Source organism: Lepidochelys kempii, chromosome 16 (assembly GCF_965140285.1).
Source record: "Lepidochelys kempii isolate rLepKem1 chromosome 16, rLepKem1.hap1, whole genome shotgun sequence".
In the NCBI taxonomy this organism is placed as follows: Eukaryota; Metazoa; Chordata; order Testudines; family Cheloniidae; genus Lepidochelys; species Lepidochelys kempii.
Genome location: NC_136395.1, coordinates 9,816,279 through 9,841,952, shown reverse-complemented (window position 1 = coordinate 9,841,952; position 25,674 = coordinate 9,816,279). Strand labels below are relative to the sequence as shown.

At 47.3% G+C, this 25,674-nt stretch overlaps 1 protein-coding gene across 3 annotated transcripts; it reads right to left on the bottom strand.

The window, feature by feature from the left end:
• LOC140899091 (glutamine synthetase) lies at window positions 1–24,719 on the bottom strand. 3 transcript variants are annotated; one of them, XM_073313915.2, is made up of 7 exons: window positions 24,525–24,719; window positions 9,830–10,005; window positions 8,730–8,891; window positions 5,637–5,783; window positions 3,728–3,855; window positions 1,622–1,821; window positions 1–741 (listed from the first exon to the last, which is right to left on the bottom strand). In XM_073313915.2, the coding sequence occupies exons 2-7, from the start codon at window positions 9,993–9,995 to the stop codon at window positions 420–422; spliced, it is 1,125 nt and encodes a 374-aa protein (XP_073170016.1). In that variant the 5' UTR covers window positions 9,996–10,005; window positions 24,525–24,719; the 3' UTR covers window positions 1–419. The 3 variants fall into 3 exon arrangements, with proteins under 3 accessions (XP_073170016.1, XP_073170015.1, XP_073170017.1); XM_073313914.1 differs by lacking the exon at window positions 24,525–24,719 and adding an exon at window positions 10,828–10,937; XM_073313916.1 differs by lacking the exon at window positions 24,525–24,719 and adding an exon at window positions 10,726–10,796.
• Window positions 24,720–25,674: the final 955 nt, after the last annotated feature.

Below are 25,674 nucleotides of genomic sequence, written 5' to 3'. Positions count from 1 at the left end.
TGTATTTATAGCACAGACTGGCTGACATGTCAGCCAATAAGACTATTTATTGTTAGCTTACAATACAAATACGGTGGGGCGGAGGGGGAAGAAGAGGGTTGTGGGGAGCGAACAGATTCAACAGCAGCAGCTTTTACATAGGAGTCTATGTACATCACAGTATAAAGTCAATTAAAAAAATTAAATCCAAGTTTTAAAAACCCCCATGTGTGATCTAAAACCAGTAACCAGGAGTTTGGCTGAGAACTATATAGATTCTCCCTCCCCCAATACATCTAGAAATATTTTTCTAAGCCACCATTTCACAAGACCAGAAGCCAAGTTCTAAAGAGTCTGGACTTTACAGCTGACCAGGTCACATGTTCATAAATCCCACATGAGAAACTAGATTAGAATCAAACCCCCACCTCTTCAAGACCTCATTTGTCTGCATAGTCTGTCGTCTGCATCCCTGTCTCGTTGAGACACGTCGTCCTCACAATGGCCTCTGTGACAGCATACGGGTCGCAGTTGGCTGCAGGCCGGCGGTCCTCAAAGTAGCCACAGCCATCCTGGCCGACTTGGCGGGGGATACGGATGCTGGCTCCTCGGTTGGCCACGCCGGCAGAGAACTCAAAGATGCTCGAAGTCTCATGGTGGCCGGTCAGTCGTCTGGAGTTGTCCCTGCCCCCTCTGGGGTCGTACACACAGATGTGGTAATCGTGTCGCTTGCTTAGCTTCTCAATGGCAGCTTCAATGCATCTAACCGACAAGGAGAGGAGCAGTTTAGAAAACACAGATATGCAGCACATTGCCCAGTGGAAGCCTGGGCCATGGCGGAGGCTCCCACGCACTACCGCAATACAGAGACCATGTCAACATGAAGTGCTCTTTGAGTGTGGGGCGTGAGCATGACTGAGAATCCTGCCAAATGCAGTTACTCAAGCAAGAGACGCGTGCAGGGCTCCGGGGACAAGCGGCACCTCGGTCTCACCTGTTCTCTGTCTGGGGCACACCAGTGGTCTTCAGTCACACGAAAATCTTGTGCGTCTCAGAAGTCACTGGGCCCAACATGGGGAATCTGGATGAAATTCAATGGCCTGCATTCTACAGCTCACACTAGATCAGGGTGCCCAGCGTACGCCCACCAGAGCGTTTCATCAGGCCTGTGACTTGCTTCAACACACTATGCTAATGGACGATGCATTAGCATTTTGTCGTTGTGCGCAAATTTTATGCATGGGTGTCTTTATTGGTTTTTAAATAGACAATACTATCTGTAGAAACAACCTATCTAAATACATACAAAACAAGCCAAACTTAAAATACGAATCAACACAGGGGACTTTAAATCTTATTAAAATATGTAGAATCTGTTTGGCCCATACAAGGTTGTGCTTCGGTTTACGTGACCGTCGTGTGTAATAAGGTTGGGCACCACTGCACTATATGATCCAATGGTCCCTTTTGGCTGTGAAACTACAAAACCAGTTTTCGGTCTGCCTCATGAGGACCCTGTGCACAGGTTGTGGGGAGGGATTTCACCCATTATCTAGAAACCATGTCAGTAAGCCCCTTAGAAAGGTGCTACCAACCATAACGACCCCAGACAGACTCCAGCCTAGCAACGGCATTAACTCACTTGAGACCGCCCTCCTTCCTCATGTCTTCTGTGCTGTAATTGGTGTGGCACCCAGCTCCGTTCCAGTTGCCAGTCATTGGTTTGGGGTCCAACGTGGCCACGACCCCAAAGTCTTCACAGACACGGTGCAAGATGAACCTTGCCATCCACAGGTGATCTCCCATCTCGATGCCCTCACAAGGCCCGACCTGGAACTCCCACTAGAAGGGGAAAGATGAGCATTAACGCTAAGGTTTGGGTATCTCCCTTAGCCACTTGCTTTTGACTCAACAGTGGATCATGGCGGACTCCTGCCAAGTGTTCTGGCACGCACGCCAGTAAGCTATTTATCAAGGGTTTAATCATCCGGCTCCTGCCAATGTGCAGCCAGAGGCTGCTCCACCCGGGATGACTAAGCAGAGGCTTGCGTTATCGGATTCCTTTCGGAGGCAACTTTATAGCATCTGTAGGTATTACCCAGCCTAGCAAGGATCAAGTGCAGAACACGGAAGGAAGTGGAGCAAGAGCTTAGAAGGGCTCACTTCATTGTGGGTTAGAATCAATTCAGGGCTTGTTAAGGTGTTGGGCAGACAACACTGCAGTAAAATCCTCCACTTATGCTGAGAGCAGGTACAGCCAGGGTAAGATCTACCCCCACACACTGCCTTGCCAATGACCCTCAGCCCTATTCCACAGACAGCAGGGACAGGGGAAAAAAACAAACCAAAACAAAAACTCCGAACGACTCATACTGAGTGCGCCAAGACTCGGGTCCTGTCTACATGGGAAAGTCGGACCGGTTTGACTTGAGGTGTGATTTTAAAATGAGTGCAACCCTCTCATGTGGAATTAGGAGATAATTTGAGCTAATCTGAAACAGGAGTCTCCATTCAGGGTTGGCGCTAGTTTAAAAATCACACCTTCAGTGAAGCTGGTGCAGCTTTCTCTTGGAGACCAAGCCTTAGCTGAACCTTTCAGCACTGGAGACTAGGTTCTCCAGAAGAACACACTTCCCCTGTGTCATAAATATAAAGAGAAGGGTAAATACCTTTAAATCCCTCCTGGCCAGAGGAAAAACCCTTTCACCTGTAAAGGGTTAAGAAGCTAGGATAACCTCGCTGGCACCTGACCAAAATGACCAATGAGGAGACAAGATACTTTCAAAGCGGGGAGGACGACAACAAAGGGTTCTCTCTGTTTGTGTGATGCTTTTGCCGGGAACAGAACAGGAATGGAGTCTTAGAACTTCGTAAGTAATCTAGCTAGATATGCGTTAGATTCTGTTTTGTTTAAATGGCTGATAAAATAGCTGTGCTGAATGGAATGGATATTCCTGTTTGTGTCTTTTTGTAACTTAAGGTTTTGCCTAGAGGGATTCTCTATGTTTTGAATCTGATTACCCTGTAAGGTATTTACCATCCTGATTTTACAGAGGTGATTCTTTTACTTTCTCTTCTATTAAAATTCTTCTTTTAAGAACCTGATTGCTTTTTCATTGTTCTTAAGATCCAAGGGTTTGGGTCTGTGTTCACTTATGCAAACTGGAGAGGATTTTTATCAAGCCTTCCCCAGGAAAGGGGGTGTAGAGCTTGGGGAGGATTTGGTGGGGGGAAGGGGGAGAGACGTTTCCAAGCGGGCTCTTTCCCCGTTATATATCTGTTAGACGCTTGGTGGTGGTAGCAATAAAGTCCAAGGGAAAAAGGGAAATAAATAGTTTTTACCTTGGGAAAGTTTTGACCTAAGCTGGTAAAAATAAATTTAGGAGGTTTTCATGCAGGTCCACACATCTGTACCCTAGAGTTCAGAGTGGGGAAGGAACCTTGACACCCTGGGTGGAGAAGGAGCTCATTTCTCCCTTCCACATAGTTTTGCTGAAGACCATGAATACTCAGTGCAGACAGCTCTCTTCAGTACTGGGCAAGAGGTCAGGTGCTGCAGCAGCTGCGAGTAAGTGGGGGAGAGGGAAGCTGGAGACTGCAAGAACCAGATCCCCAGGGATAGCACTGCAGAGCTAATGCTCGGGGCACTGGCAGGCAGCGCAAGGTAAGTATTCCAATTCCCTCAGCTTCCTGCCTCAACGAACGCTCTCTTGACAGGGGCAATGAGAAATGCTCCTTCCGTACATACCTGGGAGGGCATGACCTCAGCGTTGGTGCCACATATCTTCACCCCGGCATAGATACATGCCTTGTAGTGGGACTCGACAATATCTCGCCCGTACACCTTGTCTGCTCCAACCCCACAGTAATAAGGCCCTAGAAGGAAGACACCACGTCATCAACCAAGTCAAGCTCAAGGGAAGAACAGTGACTCTTCATATCCCATCCCACAGGCTTATCTTCCAGCAAGCATTTAGAACTCAGAGATGTTCTCAGGGCTCTGCTTCCTGCACAAGAGCCCTAATAACCACAGAGATGCAATGGCTTCTCCAGCTCGGCTCCACACTGAGCTGAAGGGACTTCATCTAGGAGCAAGAGCAGTTCAATCCCCCGGCACATCCAGGCCTCTGCTGAGATTTGCCAGCAACGTGACAAACTGAAAGGGCTGTTCTGTTGTGTGGACACCTGCCCATCCTATGGGAAAGGTATTGAGACCAAAAGCTGCTCCACGTGAGAGCTGTTCAGTGGACATGACCAGCGAGGGGACTGATTGGAACAGCAGCTAGGAAGTGCAATGCTCCATAATCCATTCCCAACACTCTGGGCCATTTAGTCTCTGGCTGTTCCCCAGTATTCCCACAGTAAACTTGGAAGGAGCATCCATTTTCCCATAAACCTCATTTAACTTCTAGCTATTGTATTCCTTAGTACTTAAAGTTCCAGCAGAGAGACTGCACAAGCTAACTGGTCCCAATTAAATGGAGCATTTCCCATTGTGGGGGTGGCAGGAAGAAAGGAAGTGAAGAACTGCTCCATTACAATGAACTCCACCCCTAACACTAAGGCTGGCTTTTTGAGATTGTTTTGACAGCTAATGTTGCCTGTGTTTATTGCAACAAACTTGGAACCTGAATGAGTGTTAACCTGCTGCAGTTTGCTACAGGTTTTTCCTCCTTCAAAGAAGGCAGTTAGCTCTGCAGTACAAACTCAGAGAGAAAAAGGAGATGTTGAGAAAAAAATCCCAGTTAGGGGATTTTAAAGAAAAGAAGAAAACCCTCTAGTGTCACTACCCCCACTCAATCCAGTCTAGGCAGCCGAACCAGTTTGTGTGCAGAGGGTGGGGGAATTTGCTGGAGCGCGCAACCTTCACACGACCAGTCTTTACATTAATAACCACCTGCAGTTTTTTTTCCCCCAACCAAGTTCTCAAACCCTCGACAAACAAGTTCTAGAATGGAAAAGTTTGTGTAATCTCAGGCAGTGTCAGGCGAGTGGTACCACTGCAGGGCACGTTATCTGCAGGGCATGCAATGAACAGGTGTGCCGCTGGTACTTAGCGGAACTTGGCACAGTGCTACCTGTAATTTCAGTTTCAGGAAAAAGCTGCATCCATTTGCCTGAGAGCAGTAATTGGCAGGGTGATTTGTCCAAGAAGCCCATGGCTGGATCAACACCTTCAGAAGGAGTTCTGGCTGTTTGAAGTGAGAACAGCAGCTGAACTAAGCCAGCCAAGGTCATCCACCCACCAGTACCACTTGGGATGTGTGGATGCAAGAGCTTTTTTGCTGGGTTTCGCTCACTCAGCAAGTTAAAACAGTCTTGGATGCAGATCCTGTCATGAAAACTGCACTGGGGATGGCAGGGCATGTGTGGGGGAAAAAAAAGACCTGCACCCACACAGAATACAAAGCTCTGCCCACTTGGTTCTCATTGCAGGATTGGAGCCCTAGTCATGAACTGCACAGGGTTCAGCACTGATCCTGTGAGGCCCTGAGTGCCTTTGACTGCCATAGATATCAATGGGAACTGCACCTCATGAAGTCAGTCCTTTCATCGTAGGAGAGGTGCAGGAGTTGGGTACCACTGTGTTAGCTACCAGAAATCTGGGAATACTAGGGGGAGGAGAGGATTCAGGGGAAGGAGAGTCTAGCTCTTACCTTGTGGACCTGGGAACCCATTATCAGGCCAGCCATACGGGTGTCCATTGATCCCCAGCAATGTGTACTCTTGCTCCATTCCAAACCAAGGATGGCTGTCCTTAACCAAGTCCATGACTTTTTTACATATGTTCCTCAAGTTAGTTTCTGGAAAGAAGAGAAATTCCTTAATTAGACCTGGAACATGTAACCTGGGGATCGGACCCCTCCAGCATTTCATTCAGCCCATCACTTGAGGGCCTTTCTTACTGGGAAAGACACCAGTTGGCACTTTTCCTTGAATAGCCCTCTATGAGCTATAGAGGGTTCTCCTCCAGCCAGCCTCTCTCTGTTGGGAATCTGCAACCAATATTGTCGTTATGAATTCATGACACTGTATTGGTTTGCACGGCAACAGACTTGTCTCAAAGATAGGACTAGGACAGCCCTGGCTGTGGAAAAGCTGGGCTGAGAGGTCGATAAATCCAGACCAATACAAGATGTGGTCAACAGCAGGGAAGGGAATAAGGAAAGTAACTTGTTACACAGGGTCATCTCCCTCCATCCCTGAATAAAATGTTCTCTGCTCACCCATCATTTGCTTTAGCATTGGAGGAAGACAACAGCGCTCGATTTCAAAGGGTGTGTAATTTTATATACAAAGTGCAAATTTAACCCTCAGCCCATTAAAATAGATACAAAAATCCACAAACATCTAAGTAGCCATATGCCCTGATGTCTCCCATCACCACAGTATCTGGCCATCTGCCAAGTATGTATGGATTTAGACTGCCACCAGTGGTAGGCAAGTAGTCTTCCCATTTTACAGATGGACAGTCCCTTACTCAGAAGAAGGCCATCTTCCCACCCTATGCACATGTCCCCAGCCAAGCTTTCCTGAGCTCTCTTCCCACCTCACTGCCCCCTATGTTCTGGGCAAGCACTGAAGTTGGCTGACAGCTTGCAAGAGCTGATTGAGTGCCAGGGCTCGTCTATCTGGCTTTCTCCCCGCTGGGAGTGGCACAGAAACCCATCAGAACAGTCCCGAAGATACTGCTGGCCCAAGAGAGACCAGAAACGGAAGAATCCAGGTAAAGGGGAGAAGAAGGAAATGAAACAACAGGTTTTCCCTGTCACTGAAAATGGCACCCTGCAGGCAATAAGTTGCACTTTTACCAACAGTGCTCATTGAAGAGACCCAAGTGCTGCTGTGACACAAATCCCAGGGATGTGTAAATAATGACAGAGCACCAGCAACTGTTTCTTTTAAAGGTCACACTTAGAACGTTTGTATGGTGGAGAGAAAACTGAAGAGACCCTCTAACCATGTAAGCTGGGCACCTTCAGAGAAAAGTCAGTTCGGGGACTGGCACTCACTGGGTACTAGGTAAGTGCCAACTGTTATGAGCAACACTGGCTGCCATATTCCCCATTGAATCTTTTTAGCTCTACCAGGATCATGAACATGGTACAACAGATGCATTTAAACAAGCTTCAGAAACTGAGCTATTGTCTCCTGAAGCTCTTACTGGGGGAGAATCTGGCTCCACTTCAGCCCCAAAACGAGCCACTGCTTTAAAGATACAACTGAGCCCCAGGCTAGCTGCTAGGAATCAGCTGTTTCCTTTATCTGTTAGATGATAGTTGGCTAATTTAATTAAACAAAATATTGTAACCACAGGAAATTTGAAGTGGATGACAGGACCTTTCTAGGTACTTTTGCCAGAAAAGCACTGCCTCCATTCGTCAAGCCAAATGCCCCTTAATTCAACTTATACAGAATGTCTCATATGCTTAAATTATTGGTGACTGACAAAGCTATTCAACCATATTACTTTAAACACAGTAACATGGATAACCTCCCTGTTTGACAGAATACAGCCAAGTGCATGGATTTAAATACTTCGACTACTTTAAGCCATAAATTCAGTCATCTGAGATCACAACAGTTGCCCCTCAGAGCTGTCTTACTGCTTGATAGGTGTCCCTAGCCTCTGTTTGCCAGAAGCTGGGAATGGATCACTTGATGATTACCTTATGTATGTTACAAGAATTAACTTAAAGAGCCCACCAACATGAATTTATAAGTAGAGACCCAGGACTGAGCTTTCCATCTACATCAAGCCTGCACACTGTTATTAGACTGGTGTCTCAAAAAGTAGGGCAATTCTTAAAGAAAGCCTTTGTCAGAATAGAAGCATAGCAGTAATTGACAACACAATAATTATTTTTAAAAGTCCAGAAGTCAGGATTTACACTACGGTACTTCACACAAAAGTGAAATGCCAGAGTTTTAGTGTTTTTATAACCAACCAACCCACCCACCCTATCTTGGACCACCACATCCCTTAGACCTCCAACCCAGAGAAAGCTTTGCATACAGACACATGGTCCCCACATGTAGGGGGTCACCTGACCTGCCTTTGCCCTCACAGGAGCATACAAGATGCAGATTTCCTTTCTCAAAGCAACTAGTGGACCTTTCCAGCGGCAAGGGGAAAGGAAGCGAGAGCGTGGTGCGGCACTAAGGCTCCCAGGTACCTTAACCGAGCTTTGAGTACGGGCATATAGGTTTTTGTTTAAAATACACTTTAAATCTACAATCATTTCTATGTTTTTAAACCCTAACTGCCAAGTTTCGGTCTTAATGTTCAATATGCTACGTTCTAGTAATCTGGTTACAGTAAGTACAATCTCCCTGAATACATTTGGGAATACAGGTTAAAATTACTTGGTGCTGGCCTGGTCTGTGAGGCGTGCGGTGACCTCTGCAGACAGATGTAAGCAGAACATTAGCTCCTTTTTGACTACTCAATACAATTCTCCTGTCCTCCCAACACCGGGTTCCTGCAGATAACCAGCACCAGATCCGGGGTTTTTGCATGCCTAAGCTAATCGCAAAAACCACTCACCACTTATAGCTCAGTCACTGAGTAGCACATGGTCATTCACAACTTCCCACTGACTTCAAGTGGCATTGTGGGTGCTCAGCACTTCTGAGAACGAGGCCCTAATATTTTGATGCCCATGGCACTTAGCTGGTGTGTCTGTTTGGTAACACGCGGGCTCTGGGAACAACCAGTTTAGGGCAGTGCAGACAGACAGGAACCTCACCTGCATTTTTTCTGTTGTATTTCAGGACCTCACACAGCACTAGCTTGTTCGGGTCCAGACAGAAGGGGTCTCGGAACATCCTGACTGGTATCAAGAACATATCGCTGTTCGAGCCTTCTGCTTGGTCTGTACTGGATCCATCGAAATTCCATTCTGGGACATCTGGGAGCGAGAAGAAAAGGAAAAATCCCTAAGATTAAAAATCCCTCAATTTGATCATGTTAAATGTTCAAGAATTTTAAGAAGAGCTCAATCAAGAGCCCAGGGAGGATATACTCCACAACATGCCACTGAAAACTGCTTCAAAAGGAAATCCAGGAAGCTTTTGACTCTCCTGTACCTACCTACATACAGCCCAGTCCCGTAGCTACTACTCCCATCACTGACCATAAAGGGGACAAAAATCCAGCAACAGCCATAGGTGCTGGAACTAGGGGTGCAGCAGCAGCCCCTCATGTGAAGCAGTTTCCATCATTTATAGGGTTTAGTTTTGTATAATGGCTTTCAGCAAGCACCCCCACTTTAACTCCCCTTAACCACTTTGATGGTTCAAACAAGATAGTAGATTTAGACTTCAAACAGTTCACTGCATTTTTAGTGACCAGCACGCCAGACAGGGTTAACATCTCCATTCCAGCCTCAGAGGTGCCTCCCGAACTAGAGGTTTGGCCTCCAGGCCTTTGGCTCTGTGTCCACAGCACCTAGCCAAATCCCATTACAAACCACTTTTGATGGAATCCCATTTAAACATGCTTCTTGGAAACGAGCCCTGCTCTTAAGAGGTAAGAATGCTGCCCCCTCACCATCCTAGCATTGATGGCAGAGAGCTTATGGATAGCAAACACGATCATCCTGGAGAAGGCTAGCGATTTACCATTCCACCTTATATAACCGTGTGATAACATCCACAACCCTGTTAATTCACCTTGCATAATCCGCAGGGGGAAAAGTTCTGTGCATTATGCCACCAAATAAATCAAACAAACATACAGCAGCTCCTCACATAATGTTACTAGTGTTACAGGCCTTGCATCTAAAACTCTTGGCTTCTATATTTTGCTCCATTTACAGACACAAACAGCTAACAGGCCCAGCTTTACCTTCTATGCACTTTGGTTCCTGGTCCATGGTTCGAGTTTTACAGCGGACGCCTTCTCCGCTGCCATCGATCCATACATAAGTCACCAGGACCCTGCCCCCTTGGGGAAGCCTCATGTACTGGTCCCGGACCACCTTGTTCAGCTTGGAACTGTGAGACACAGACATGCTGATGGATCTGGAGAATGGAGGAGAACAAAAGAAGAAGAGCCCCAGTTATAGATACCCTTCCAGAACAGAGTGTCCCGTCGCCACAGGGAGAGCAGGAAAACCCCCCTCTCAGGGGCCGGGGCGGACAGCCCCCATAGCTCACGCCTTCCCAGGGGGCAGGCAGCTTATTTCTCGTCCCAGGGGTAACAGAGGCCGGGCAGATGCGCGGTTCTATGATCTTGCGCCACTTCCTTTCCACTGCAGAGCGGGTGCTTTGGCGCCATTTCCTTTTTTTTTTTTTTTTTTAAATAAAAACCGTATTTAAATGTTGTAAGGGGGGGGGAGGCCTGAACATGAAACCCGGAGCTTGTCCCACCATTAAAAAAAAAAAAGGGGGGGGCACCCCTCCCCCCACAAATACAGCTACCCCCCCGCGGACTTGGGGCGCGGCCCAGCCCCGGGCAACGGGGCAGTCCTGCCCCCAAGGGGCGGCCTCCGCTAACCCCGCCGGCTTGCGGCACCGCGGGGCGGGCACGGGGCCGTTCGGGTCCCGGAGCGGCAAAACCGAGAGCGACGCGAGTGCGCGGAGCGAGACCCGGCGGCTGCCCCGGCGTGCGTGAAGCCGGCGCGGGGGGCGCCCCCTCCAGGGTGGGGAGCGGGCCGGGGCTCCCGCCTCGCCCAGGCCTGCGCCGCTGCGGCTCAGCCCGGGGGCCGCCGGAGCCCCCCGCCCCGGAGCGCCCCCACTCACAAGGGCAGCGCCGGGGGGGGAGAACCGGGGCCGGCCGGCGGGATCCCCGGGCAGGGCGCCGCGTCCTCGCCGGGGAGCGCCCGGCCCCGGCCCCGCACTTACCGGCCCCGGCCGCGCAGGAGCCCGAAGCCGCCGCTCCCCGCCCGCAGCCCGGCTGCCGCCGCCTCTTATAGGCGCCCCAGCCAGGCGGCGGGGCCGGGGCCAGCGTGGGGCGGCCGCTCCCCAGCTGATGCAATAGCCGGCCGAGGGCTGGCCCCACGGGGTGGCGGGGGGAGGCGCCTGGCGCTCGAGTCTGCCCCCCCCCCCACCCCACCCGCCAGGTTTGCGCCTAAGTCCCCGCCCCGGCAGCTTGGGACAAGTCTGGGTCTTCGAGCGGGTTGTTTCCTGCTTTGTTGTTGTAGGGTCGCCCGGCCTGGAAGGCGGCTGGGCCGATGGTTTTTGGGCTTGCCCGTGGAGCCAGGCTCCTAGCTGCCAGGGGAGGAGAGGGGCACAGCGGGGCAGGGGATGGATCTTCCAGAAAGTTTTAGGGGGAAGGGGGTGTTTGGGGCAGCAGTTGTGACCTGTACATGAAGTGTTGCCCCACACTCCTTTCTAAAACTCTTCTAAGCGCCTCAGTTCCTGGAGTCAAGTGATAGAGGAAGAGCAGCTTGCTTTTTAAAAATATGTTTTATTCCTCTGGGGTGCAGAGGGAAAAAATAAGGCAACCAGACAGCAAATAAAAACACAAAATAATGGGGGGAAAAATCATTATTTTTAAGCCAAGCTCATGATTTTCAGGGACATGACTCACAAATTATGGATGCGGGACCTTAGCAGGACTCTGGGAGGTATGTCCTTTCTGCCCGATCTCCACTCTGAATGTGCTTTTCAGGATCAGTTCTAGCTTGGGCTGGGTCTCGGGTTGGTGGGAGCATGGGTGGACCTTAGAACTAGCGAAGGGTAGAAGCAGCTGGAGAAATGATCGAATGGGTCTGCTCGAAAAGAAGCTTGCCCTTTTAAAGCTTTTTCATTTAAAAACAAAAGATACAGATGAGACTGATGTAACCTGAAACATTTAGCAGATTCCCAGTCCCGTCACAGTGGTGTAAATCAATAGGGGACACCGGTGGATGAAACGGCAGTGTTGGCCAGAGCTCTGCCCACCTATGGCACCAAAACAAAATGCCCTGCACAGTAACTTGTGTGTGGCTTTCTGTAATAGGAGCAGCCCACTTGGGTGCATGCTTTGACCCGTACTGAAATGGCTAAGAATACTGACATTTAGCATCAATCAATCAAAAACAAACAAAAAACCTGCGGCAGCAAGTCTCGGGGCCCAGATCTGCAGTCTTGAGATTGGTGCTAAAAATAGCCATGTAGATGTTTTGTTTGGGTTCAGAGACCCATCCCCCTCACTGGTTTTCAGAGCCCGAATGGGAACATCTAGCTGATTTCTAATGCCCCAGTGCAGGGATGGCCAACCCAAGCCTGAGAAGGAGCCAGAATTTACTAATGTACATTGCTAAAGAGCCACAGTAATATGTCAGCAGCCCCCAATCAGCTCCCCCGCCCCAGAGCTTCCCGCCCACCGGCAGCCCCACTGATCAGCACCTCCCCATCAGCTGTTTTGTGGCGTGCAGGAGGCTTTGTGGGGGAGGGGGAGGAGCAAGGGCACAGCCAGCCCAGGGGAGGGGGCAAGGTTGAGCAGGGAGCACCCCCTGGCCCATTGGAAAGTTGGCACCCGTAGTTCCAACCCCAGAGTCGGTGCCTAGACAAGGAGCCGCATGTGGCTCTCCGCGGAGCTGCAGGTTAGCCACCCCTGCCCTAGTGCAAACCCAAGTCAATAGATCTAGGCTCTGAGACTTGTTGCCATGGTTTTTTTTTTTTTTGGACAACCCTAATGAGGCCCCTGCGTCATGACGGATACAATTGGGGAAGTTCACATCTCTGGGCCACTGTTTCAGGCTGGTGGCAGACAGCCTTCAGACCGTTACCCGAAGGTATATCTTTAGAATCAAAGGCACCAGGGACAATTTTTCTTAAAACACACAACAAAAGCTTAGAGTCCACTGGAGTAAAAGAGTGACAGCTGTTAGGGAAAAGTACTGGCTAGCAGAGCACTGCAAACTTGCCATATTCACCCTGAAGCATATGGGCACCATTTATAAGTTAAAACTGGACACTTAGTTCAGGCCCCATGCATAGAATAAAATAGGGGGGTTTCAAAACCAAGGGCTTGTTTACACACACAAGTTAAGCATTGGTTTAATTTAAGTGCATTCACAAACCAATTTAGTTGAACAGGTGTGTAGCAGGAAGGTCTGGTTCATGGCCTTACAGGTTCTGCAGGTCTAGTGCTCTCAGAGAGGCCCCAGCTGTGGCCTCAATTACTGCCCATGCTCCGACTGATCTCCCAGAGTTCATCACTACAAAGGTGCGGTGGGGGGGGAGGGCAAAGTAGGGGAACCCAGGCCCACTCACTTCACCTTATCCTGAACCAGGAGTGTCTCAAAGTCTCCAGCTCAGTTATTGAGCAACCCCCAAATACCCGTCTGGAGCTCCTCAGTTTGGGGCACATACAGCTCATTCCTCCTCTAGCCTATGGCACCAGTGTCCTTTTTAAGCTGTTCCTCCACTGGGAACATGCCCTGAACCTGTTGAGGGGTGAGGCCTCCCCATCCTCATTCAACATGGGGCCTGCAGACTCCATCACAAGGTGCAACCCCTGTGTAAATGATTATTTCAGTTCAAGAGTGGCTTCCTGCAGTTTAGCTTCAGTCAATTCCTCTAAATCGATTGAAGTGAAACAGAGAATCCTCTTTTCACTCAAAAGAAGCGTGTCCACCCAGGGATTTGCACCCGTTTAAATAAGTTGGTTTAAAAAAAAAAAATCACATTGCAAATTAAGCCTGTGCAGATTTGTGTGCAGACCAGTCCCCAGTGCAGAGGACCAGCTCTTGGAATTTTATCATGGGGCTCATGATTATTTGGTGGGGTTTTGTTTTCTAAAAAAGGCCCAGCTACTGGACTCATGGGATTACAGCCTGGTCTGCACTTAAAACGTAGGTTGACATAGCTATGGGGTTCAGGGGTGTGAAAAATCCATACCCCTGAGTATTGTTGCTATGCCGACCTAGCCCCTAGTGTAGAGGCAGCTACGCTGGTGGAAGAATGCTTCTATTGACCTAGCTACAGTCTCTTGGGGAGGTGGAGTTCCTATAAGGATGGAAAAATCCTTTCCATCACTAGTCTGTGTCTACACTATGGGGTTACAGCTATGCCACTGTAGCACCCATAGTATAGACATGGCCTGCATGGGACTCCCATCTTTATTTAAAAAATATAAATTCTAACCCTCATAGTTTCAGAGAAAAGCTTGATAACATAAAAGCTCAATCCCCCCTCCCCTGAAACAACAAAAAACCAAAACCCCAGCGGGCAAAGAAGGCCCACCTCATCATTTTTTAAGTCTCATGATTTTTGGGGCCTGAGTCAAAGACATTTGAATGAGCTCACTGTATTGAAACACCTCTAAGCCATTACTTTTCCTTGACAATTAAAAGCTCTAGCCACTAAACACAAATTACCCTTTATTGCTATTGACGGGGAGGCAAATAGTAGAGAACTATAAAGCAACAATCCTGTTGTTTTTCCTCGGAAGGTGCTTTGATTGCCTATGATGATAAATGTTTAGAAACAAGTTGGGTGAGGTAATATCTTTCTTGGGCCAATTTTAGATGAGAGAGACACAGAAGCGTTTGCTATTGCACAAGAACCAGGAAGTGTAGCCAATGACCACAACAAAAGCAAACCTGATAAGTGATTTTGGACAGCAAGACTGTACTCAAATGTGAGCCAAAAATCAACCCTGCTGTAAGCAAGGGCAACTTCGTTGGAGTCATGCCCACTTACAAGGCTCAGATAACGAGAGAGCATAGAGGAGTGAGGATTTGCAGAGGCCCTGAGCGAAAGGCTGACTTATACTGCATCAGCAAATGGTAACATTTGCACTGAGTTCTCCAATCTGAACTCAGTTTCAGAACCTTATATCTTTGGAGTTGCATCAGTACATCTATATTAACAAGGCTGCAGTCCATATGCAAATAGGCAAACTCCAGTGGGTTTTCTATCAAACCTGTGATTTGATTAAAAAAAAAACAAAAAACCAAACTAGCCAATAAATATTGTTAGAGAGATTTCAACATTCTCTGTGGTAGAGAATGTCCCAGGGACTCCCATCCTCTCTCTCTGTTCCAGATTAAATGTCCTGTTGGTATGAACTTTGGATGAGTCAATCCTATTTGCATCAGTCGCCTTAGCTTGTTTATAGCACTCCTTGATAGGGAAACTTCCTTGTTTGATTCCTGTGGTGCTTGTTATGTTGGAGATGGAGCAAAGCAGAAGCCGGAATACCAGAGCGAATGAAACAGACCCCGTGGCTGGCTACCCTCCAACACAGATCTCAGTGGGGAAGAACTTACGTTCTTAGGACTATCTAAGGGGAGGAGAAATGGGGGCATGCAGCCTCAAACACTTCTAAGACTCTGGGTTATCTGAAACCATGAAAATTGACAAGAAGTTTTAAAGATGAGAAGTTAGAGAGTCCCCCAGTTTGCTGCCATTCCACATAGTCAACAGTGTTAATATTAGAAGTAGGGGTGGAGGGTTGGGGGAAGTTTCTCTGCCTGCCGCCAATGAGGTTCTTCCCCCTTCTATGAATACTGCTCAGTCACCTTTGGCCTAGATGGTTTATTCAGGCTCAATCTTTCTTAAGAGGATTTTTTTTGGTCTTTGGAATGCACCAAATTCCACCCAACGTGGTATCTATAACCTCTGTATCTTATTCCACCTACTCATTCCCTTTTGCTTTGTCATTGCTTCATTGTGGCCAAAATCCTGAAAGGAGCTCTGTCATTAATATAAAGGGAAGGGTAACCACCTTTCTGTATACGGTGCTATAAAATCCCTCCTGGCCAGAGGCAACATCCTGTTATCTGTAAAGGGTTAAGAAGCTCAGGTAACCTGGCTGGCACCTGACCCAAAGGACCAATAAGGGGACAAGATACTTTCAAATGTGGGGGGGAGGAAGGCTTTTGTTGTGCTCTTTGTTTAGGTAGTTGTTCTCTCTTGGGACAGAGAGGCCAGACAGAAATCCCTCTTCTCCAACCCATCCTAATCCAAGTCTCCAATATTGCAACCAGTAGAGGTAAGGCGGATTAGTTTATATTTTGTTTTATGTGAATTTTCTCTGGGTTAAGAGGGAAGTTTATTCCTGTTTTCTGTAACTTTAAGGTTTTGCCCAGAGGGGGATGCTCTGTGTTTTGAATCTGAATACCCTGTAAAGTATTTTCCATCCTGATTTTACAGAGATGATTCTTAACCTTTTCTATTTTTTTTTTAAATCCTTCCTTTAAGAACCTGACTGATTTTTCTATTGTTCCAAGATCCAGGGGTTTGGGTCTTTGATGATTTTGTAACAAATTGGTTAGGATATTATTCTCAAGCCTCCCCAGGAAAGGGGGTGTAGGGCTTGGGGGGATATTTTGGGGGAAGACATCTCCAAGTGGACTTTTTCCCTGTTCTTTGTTTAAAAACGCTTGGTGGTGGCAGCATACTGTTCAAGGACAAGGCAAAGTTTGTACCTTGGGGAAGTTTTTAACCTAAGCTGGTAAGAATAAGCTTAGGGGGTCTTTCATGCAGGTCCCCACACCTGTACCCTAGAGTTCAGAGTGGGGAAGGAACCCTGACAAGCTCTTTGCAGGTGCAGGAGTCTATCCACAAATAACTGCTTGCAAGATTGGGGCCTTAGACTGTAAGCTATTTGGGGCAGTATCTTTTGGTGTCTGGAGGCCATCTTGTGCACAGTGGGTGCTAAATGAAGTTGTTTAGTAGTAGCAATAAATAGTGTGGTTGCGGTGTTATAACAATGTTGCTTTACGAAAAAGAATCCCTGAGAATAAAGCCAGCCTATAAATGTGTTATCCCCAACTCTTACAAATTACAGTTTAAACCCCACCTTTTACCAAAGTAATTTTGGATCCTCTAGCATTTAATTCTATACATGTTATTTGGGTTTTTTGTACCCCCTTTTGCAAGACACACTTTAAAAGAAAAAGACACTACTGAGATATGTTTAGTTATTGTTTAAAATGTTCCAATTCACTTTTAGAACAAAAATAATCCACCTGTATTCTGAACCCCTTGAATTTCACATAATACATTCAGAATCGTCCTCTGTATTCTAATCACTGCTATTCAGATCTCAAACACTGGGGAAAGCCTGTTTGAAGCCTGGGGTGGTGGGAACCCGCCACAGCAACAAGATGCGGGAGAGGCCACAGAGCCCTGAAAACAACTGATTCTATGGGACAGCACCTGATCAACCAGGAATGGGAGTGGGGATGTCAAAGATTCAAAAGAAGGGCAGCAGGGGAGGACAATGAACAGAGAACTCCAGACAGTGCCCACTGTTTCACCATGAACACGTGGATATGTGATAGAACCAAGAAATGGAAATAGGCCCCGTGCTCAACAAGCTAATATTTCTGGAGTCTGAAGTCTAACTATGGCTCTGAGAAAGTGCAAGTCGGAGGTTTCCTCCCTCTGCCAGTCTCTCTTGCCACTGAACTGAAGGGAATTATGTTTCTAATAACTTCTGGGTAGGTGAAAATATGCTGATAGGCAAAAGGCAGATGTGGTCATGAAAGAAGAATCAGACCAGACAAACCGAACAATAATCTGTGTTGCCAACTCTGTGATTATGTGGCGATTTATGGGATTGGCAGTACTGCAGCACCCTGGGACACAGCTGCAAGTCTGGGAGGCAGAGGGAGGGCAGTTAAATTCCCAGCTATACCAAGAAATAGTCCACCTCTAAGAATACAAACACTCTGTGTCCAGGATCTGTTTGCATTGCAGTAGCACGTATTAGCCAATCAGAAATCAGAGCCCCCTTGTGGTAGGCACTGTCCCCCTCCTGCCCCCCAATTCTCCCATATAAGCATTTTGGAACAAGGACTGCCTTTTACTATATATTATCACTTTTAGTTTGTATCATTAAAGCACCAAAAGTCTGCTAGTTGCTATACTAGACAGAAAAACAAAAAACAAAAACAAGAACAGGGTTCCTGTCCTAAAGTGGTTAAAAATCTAGATACTGGACTATTTCTGTGCACACTGTGGGACTAAGTCTCATCTCACACTGGTCTAACTCTACTGCCTTGTGTAGAGTTACTCCTGATTTACACTGGTGTCAGTGAACTCAGGATCAGGCCTAGATCCCGTAGATTGTAATATGATATTTTGTCCCACAAGCGCTTTCCATCTAAGGATCTCAACATTCTTTATGAACAATGTATTTAGCTTCAACACACCCTTGGCAGGCAGGTACAGTAAATATTATGCACCAGGAGGAAAGTTAACTAAAAGATTAAGTGACTTGCCCAAGGTCAGACACAAGAGTTCTGTGGTGGAGCCAAGAACAGAAAGTAGATGTCCTTATATCAGCAAAAAGTCACTTAGATTAAATCTTCAGAGAACTTTTCAGAATACAGTGTCATTCTATTAGAAGCCCAACTTTACATGCAGATTGTTTCAAGGTAAAGGAAGCTGGAAGTAGAGAAACAAAATTCTGTGTTCTTGCTACCAACTAATAGCAAAGACAAACTAGAACCCCATTGTCAGTGCTGTTCTGTGGCTAGAAACAAGCTCTGTACATGGCATTCCAAGAAGTAGTGCAGGTCTTTTCAGAGGTTTCATCATGTGGTTTTGCTATTATTAGCGAGAATACAGTGGGGAATGGTGGTGGTGTATATCAACAGGGAAGTTAGACCTTCCCTCTCCCTCTGTTTTTCTTGGTGATAGCAGTGAAGTTCTGACAGCACCAGTCTTTAGGGAAAGCTTTGAAGCCTCTTACTTCTGTGTCTCACCTCCTACAATTCATTTCTCCCTTGCTGTAGTCCAGTGGTTCCCAGACTGGGCTTCATGAGTCCATGGTGGTCTGTGGACAGGTTGGTCGGTCACATAGGAATGGCTCCTCCTCCTCCTCGGTTCCAGCTGCTAACTTCCAATCACAAGGAACAAAAGCTCCACTGAATGGTGTTATATTTCTCCTTTCCCATGTCAGCAGTTGCTGGAGTTGCCACAGAGAAGGTATAAGATAGTGAATGGGAGCACTGGGGTTCACCAGACCAGTCTCTTTGCTACATTGTGGTCCTCACTAGGGGAGTGCTGGAGAACTCTGCTGCTGTAACTCCCTTCAGTAAGTTTGGCAGTGAGCTAAATTGCTTTTCATTGTTTCAGTTGTTATCTTTCTGACTATTTTCTACCTTTAAAAGGAGATACACTGGAGATATTATCAATGCATTTCTTAAAGCCAATACTCCAGGACTAAAAAATATTCATTAAAACACGGATTTCAAGCAGAGCAAGTGTATTTCCTTTCAGCACCAACATTTGGAAATCACCAGCTGTAGCAACATTAATATCCAAACCATCCTCAGTTCACATGATCTACCAAATGTTATATTGCCCAAATGAATGAACTCATCCACCTCCACAATCAACTTATCACACAGCATCCACCCTGCTTCCCTTCACGTATACTCTATTCCTCACAAGTCAGGCAGAAAACACACAACTTTCACTTTGACCTGCAACACTTTAAGGCCATCTGTTGGTAACAGGTTCATTTGGATGAGGTCAGAGTTAAGGGTGTGCGTTTGAGTGCACCTGGCTTAAGTAAAGGTGTGCATTGTGGGAGGTTGTGTGCTGGAAGTGAAAGGGAGTTTGTGAAACAACAAGGAACAGGAGGGAAATTATATACCAAAAATTAAATCTCAGATTTAATTATAAAACTGAGCAAAGAGGCTGTATGGAGAGAAAGGATGGTCCAGTGGACTTAGATTTGATTCCCTGATCCACCACAGGCTTTCCATCTGATCTTGACTCAGATCCTTAAAGGTATATAGGCACCAAGCCGCACTAAAGTGCCTAAATATCTTTGAGGATCTGGGCTGTAGTCTCTGGCCCAAATCCACAAAGTGCCATAGGCATTGCAGTGTGGAGTATCATGGTGCCTGGAAAACCACAGGAACAGCACTGCAATCCACAAAGCCAAGCTAGGGGCCCAGGCTCCCTATACAACTCATGGGGGGAGACAGGCCCCTTAGAATGCAATCCACAAAAGCCATCACACCAGGGGAGTGGTTTATGCTGGCCAATGGGTGATGCGCACAAGAGGGTTTGTGCTGAGCCTGCCCCTGTCATGGAGATAGGTGCCTAAGGCCAGCTGCAGGGAGGCACCTAACTGGCACCCGCTGCCAAGAGTCAAGTGGCTCAGGTGCCTAAGGAGCTCCTGGGGAGAATGAGTTCGGCTCTTGCCTCACTCCACACAAGACAGCCTGAGGAAGAGCAGGTCTTGTCCACGGTATGTCTCAGGGGTGTGCGCTAGTGATTGAGCTAGGGCCCGGATAGGCAAACTACGGCTCGTGTCTGGCCCATCAGACCTTTTAATCTGGCCCTCGAGCTCCTGCTGGGGAGTGGGGTCAGGGGCTTAATAATGGAAGAGTGGTTGGACCAGGGGGTCTGGACCCAGGGACTCCCACCTTCCAGCTAAGTGCCCTAACCACTGGGCTCCCGAGTCATTCTCTCTCTCTCTTGCAATGACTTAAGTATTTACCCTCAGTGGAACAGCTTCAAGAGGGAGGGAACCCCATGGCAGAATATCCCCTAGCTCAATGGGTTGAACACTCTCCAGAGGAGGGACCCAGGTTCAAATCTTTTCTCCTGCCCTGACAGAAAACATAGGTGCGAAAGGTTTCAGAGTAGCAGGCGTGTTAGTCTGTATTCGCAAAAAGAAAAGGAGTACTTGTGGCACCTTAGAGACTAACCAATTTATTGGAGCATGAGCTTTCGTGAGCTATAGCTCACTTCATCGGATGCATTCAGTGGAAAATACAGTGGGGAGATTTATATACATAGAGAACATGAAACAATGGGTGTTACAATACACACTGTATCAAGAGTGATCACTTAAGGTGAGCTATTACCAGCAGGACAGCAGGGGGAAAAGAAACCTTTTGTAGTGATAATTAAGGTGGGCCATTTCCAGCAGTTGACAAGAAAGTCTGAGGAACGGTGGGAGGTGGGGAATAAACATGGGGAAATAGTTTTACTTTGTGTAATGACCCATCCACTCCCAGTCTTTAGTCAAGCCTAAGTTAATTGTATCCAGTTTGCAAATTAATTCCAATTCAGCAGTCTCTCCTTGGAGTCTGTTTTTGAAGTCTTTTTGTTGAAGAATTGCCACTTTTAGATCTGTAGTCGAGTGACCAGAGAGATTGAAGTGTTCTCCGACTGGTTTTTGAATGTTATAATTCTTGACGTCTGATTTGTGTCCATTTATTCTTTTACGTAGAGACTGTCTGGTTTGGCCAATGTACATGGCAGAGGGGCATTGCTGGCACATGATGGCATATATCACACTGGTGGATGTGCAGGTGAATGAGCCTCTGATAGTGTGGCTGATGGGATTAGGTCCTATGATCGGTTTCAGAGTAACAGCCGTGTTAGTCTGTCTTCGCAAAAAGAAAAGGAGTACTTGTGGCACCTTAGAGACTAACCAATTTATTTGTAGATCATTCTTACAACTACAATACCCACCTGCTGAAGTGAAGAAACAGATGGACAGAGCCGGAAGAGTACCCAGAAGTCACCTACTACAGGACAGGCCCAACAAAGAAAATAACAGAACGCCACTAGCCGTCCCCTTCAGCCCCCAACTAAAACCTCTCCAGCGCATCATCAAGGATCTACAACCTATCCTGATGGACGACCCAACAATCTCACAGATCTTGGGAGACAGGCCAGTCCTTGCTTACAGACAGCCCCCCAACCTGAAGCAAATACTCACCAGCAACCACACAACAGAACCACTAACCCAGGAACCTATCCTTGCAACAAAGCCTGTTGCCAACTGTGTCCACATATCTATTCAGGGGACACCATCATAGGGCCTAATCCCATCAGCCACACTATCAGAGGCTCATTCACGAGTTTTCTTCATCCCATTGTATTTTTCATGAAATCACCATCCTCTGAATTATGAGGGATGGCCACGGCTGGAGATGGGATCCTGGATGGGGAGGGCCGGGGCTCGGAGATGGCACTGAGCATTCTCACTGTCAGGTGCTTGGCTGGCTGGCTCTTGCTCACATGCTCAGGGTCTAATTGATCTCCATATGTGGAGTCAGAAAGGAATTTCTCCCCAGGCCAGATTGACAGTGACCTTGGGAGAGTTTCACCTTCCTCTGCAGCATGTGGGTGCGGGTCACTTTCCAGGGTTATCTGGCTATATCTCACTTCATCATTTCCCTTCCATTGCAGGGGCTCAGGCACTGGTGCACCTCGGTCCCTCCTATTCTCTGTCTGTGACACCTCATAGTCTAGGTGCCTGAGGACTGTAACCCCTGAGTCTAATTTCAGTTGTTGGTGGCCTATGATATACAGGAGGTCAAACTAGATGTTCTGCTGGTCCCTTCTGGCCTTGAACTCTGTGATTCCATAAGGTGGAGCTTTAAGAACATCAAGTACCACAAGACTCATGATAAAACCATGGGAGTTGGCAACAGTGAAGTTTTATTCAGTGGAGACCTAAGACCCCAACCCTGCAAGGTGGTTTGGGCAGGCAGGCTTCTGCACCCTCTTTGAGCTTTCAGGGTGAGGGCCTAAGATACAAGCAGTGAAGCTGCAGTAATTTGATTCCTGTTTGTGAGATCAGCCCAGCAGCAAACAGATCCTTGGTAGAGCCGGAGGGCACTTTTGTGTCTCCATCAGAAAAATGACGATTTGTCAAAAGCAAAAATGTTGATTTTGGGACAAAGGTTCATTTAGGAAAAACAGAATGGGGCATCTGAAAATGTTTTCAGAATGGAACATTTCAATTTTTGGTTTCTATCAAAAGGAAAGGTTTCCATCGACACAAACTGTTTTGTTTTTCTCCCCCCCATCCCCCCAAGAATTTTGTTTCAGGAGACATTCCAATTTTTTTTGGTTTTGTTCTATTTCAGGGGGAAAAAAAATAATCAGAGAGTTTCCCACAGAGTAGAAAATTTGGTCCCTGCTCGACTCTAGTTATTAGAGTGCCTTGATGGCCATTGCTGAAGTTAAGCGAAGATTAAGACCTTTGTTGATATAATTGTTTAATTATATATTAAATTGAAAAATATTTACTCTGATCACTTATACTGTGCCCAGACAGTATAGGTCAGGGGTGGGCAAACCCTTTTGCCCAAAGGCCACATCTGGGAATAGAAATTGTATGGCGGACCATGAATGCTCACAAACTTGGGGTTGGGGTGAGAACTCTGGGGTGGGGCCAGAAATTAGGAGTTCAGGGTGCGGGAGGGGGCTCTGGGCTAGGGTGGGAGAGTGGGGTGCGGGAGGCAGGTGAGGGCTCCAGCTGGGGGTGCAGGCTCTGGGGTGGGGCTGGGGATGAGGAGTTTGGGGTGTAGGAGGGTGCTCTGGGATGGAACCGAGGGATTCGGGGGGTGGGGGGTTAGTGCTGGAGCAGGAGTTGGGGTGGGGGAGAGGCTCAGGGGTGCAGGCTCCGGGCAGCGCTTATCTCAAGTGGCTCCCGGAAGCAGTGGCATGTCCCTTCTCCGGCTCCTACACGGAGGCATGGCCAGGCGGCTCTTCACACTGCCCCTACAGCTCCCATTGGAGTCCCGGAGGGGGTCGTTGGGGCGTGTAGGAGCTAGAGCGGTATAGGTTTTATTGCTACTGATGAAACCTCTGAGTAGTAATTTATGGTAAGCTGTTTTGGAATGCAGCCTAATGAATGTTTTTCTTTGAACACTAAACAGTAATGCTGGGTTATGTGTCTTTGATTGTTTAGCTAGTCGTAATAGAATAAGTCTCAGTTTATTGGCAGAGTTAAGTCCTTCATCTTAAAGGACACAGGACTCTGATTATTAGAGTGCCTTTACAGCCTCCTGAAATGCTCTTCTGAATTAAAATCCTAAATGTATGTGACAATTACTGCACGTGGGGCAACTCCAAGCCCTAAACTTCCCTGAATTTTGGGGAAGTGCCGATCCAAACTTCATTGCAGAAGGTCATCTCACAAACACGGATGCATTTGCTTCACTTTAAATCAAGGTGACTGCTCATGAGAATAAAGCACAGACTTAAGTGTTTGCAGGATCAGGAACATGCTGTAAGTTCTGCGGGGCAGGAGCCCGGTCTATTTTTTCATTTTAGGTAAAACACCATGCACCCCTGTGGGGTTATACTCAATATTATATGATTAATAGGAACACATAAGCTAAGTATAACTCTCAGGTGCCACTGAGGCGTTTGTAAATTTGGGCACCCCTCGTTTAGGAAAGGGTAAGACAGCTCTTTAATGCACATCACTTCTGCCAGAGAGGACAGCCTACATGTTATTCCATGTGCAGAGAGGACAGTTTGTTTCCTTCCTGGAATATAACAGACAAATAGCTGTGAACGCATAGTACTTTCCCAGGAGGTGAACAGGAAAAGGGACCAGCACACCTTCTTCATGCACACTCAGAAGTGACCCTCTACCCGCACCCCACTAGCGGATTAAAGAAGAGCTAGGACTAGTTTCTTCCATTGCTTATGTACAATCAACATCCATGGATTATTAGGAATCACACACGAGAAAATGGGGGGGGGGGGGAGAGCCAGAGGTCAGAACTTTACATTAGGCTTTAAACTTCTTTCAGATCTTCCCTGTCAGAGCCTAACACAAGGTAAGTTCATCACATGACTAAAATTAAATCACACAAATTACTTACTTTTCTCACCTGGCCATAACACTCAGCTGTGTGGGTCAGAAGAAGCCAGGGCAAAGCTTCCACGGAGAAGAGAAAGAGAGGAAGCTACCCTCCCTTCTCCTAACTTTGAGCAACTTCCCTCTTTGCTGGGCTCTCCCAATCAGGCTCACCTGAGGAACTCCCCCTTTCAGGTAGAGGAGACCTCAGGTTGGAAGGAAGTCATTACCTTCCTGTACAGCCCAGGTGGCTATTAACTCCCTTATTGCCAAACACCCAGTGCAGCTTTATACCCTCCCCTGCCCTTTGAAATCCAGCACCAAGTGCTTCCGTTACTTGATGATTGCAGATTGACCAGCCTTCCAGTAAGTTATACACACAAGTTGGTGTGACTCAAGGCTCAGGAATTCAGTTCTAGTGTCAGCATAAAGCCCCGAGAATTTATTTACTTTGCTTGGTTTCTTGTCCATTTGCAAATATATTAAGGAAGCTCTAGGAAAATAGCTACCACACCCGTGGTCGTGGCCATCAGCTGGTGCTTCACAGGAAGGCAAAGCCTCCCACTCTGCCTAGCCAATGGTTTAACAACAACTACTCCTTCCTGAGCGCCATGTGCAGCTAAACATTTCTGCATTGCTCTGAGTCTAGCACAGGAGAACCTATCCACCACTAGCCGGGTATCTGAGAATGCTTCACAAGCTGTAACATATTATCCTCCAGACACCATCATGTGGTATAAACATGCTATTACCCCCATTTGACTGATGGGAAATGGAGGCATAGACACCCCAATCCTCAGAAGTATGTAGCTGCTAACTCCCATTGATTTCAGAGGAAGTTAGGACCCTGAATACCTTTGAGGATCTGGGCTTGAGAGAATGAGGACTCGATTTTAAAAGGCATTTTGGTGCAGATAGGCACCTGGTGGGATTTTCGGAAGTGCCTGGCTCCCATTGTGGGAGTTAGGCACCTAGGGCTAGCTCTAAAAAGGAGACTTAGGCTCAGTGTTGCAAGGCCTCAGTCTCTCCTGAAGCTGTTGCACTTTGTATAATCAGGTAGTTATTAGAAGAGGAACTTGGACTCAGGTTTCCTCTAGCCTAGGAATGTGACCCAACCATAGGGCCATACAGTCATTCCTGCTGTTTTTCTGGCCTAGGAACTATTTATTTTTACA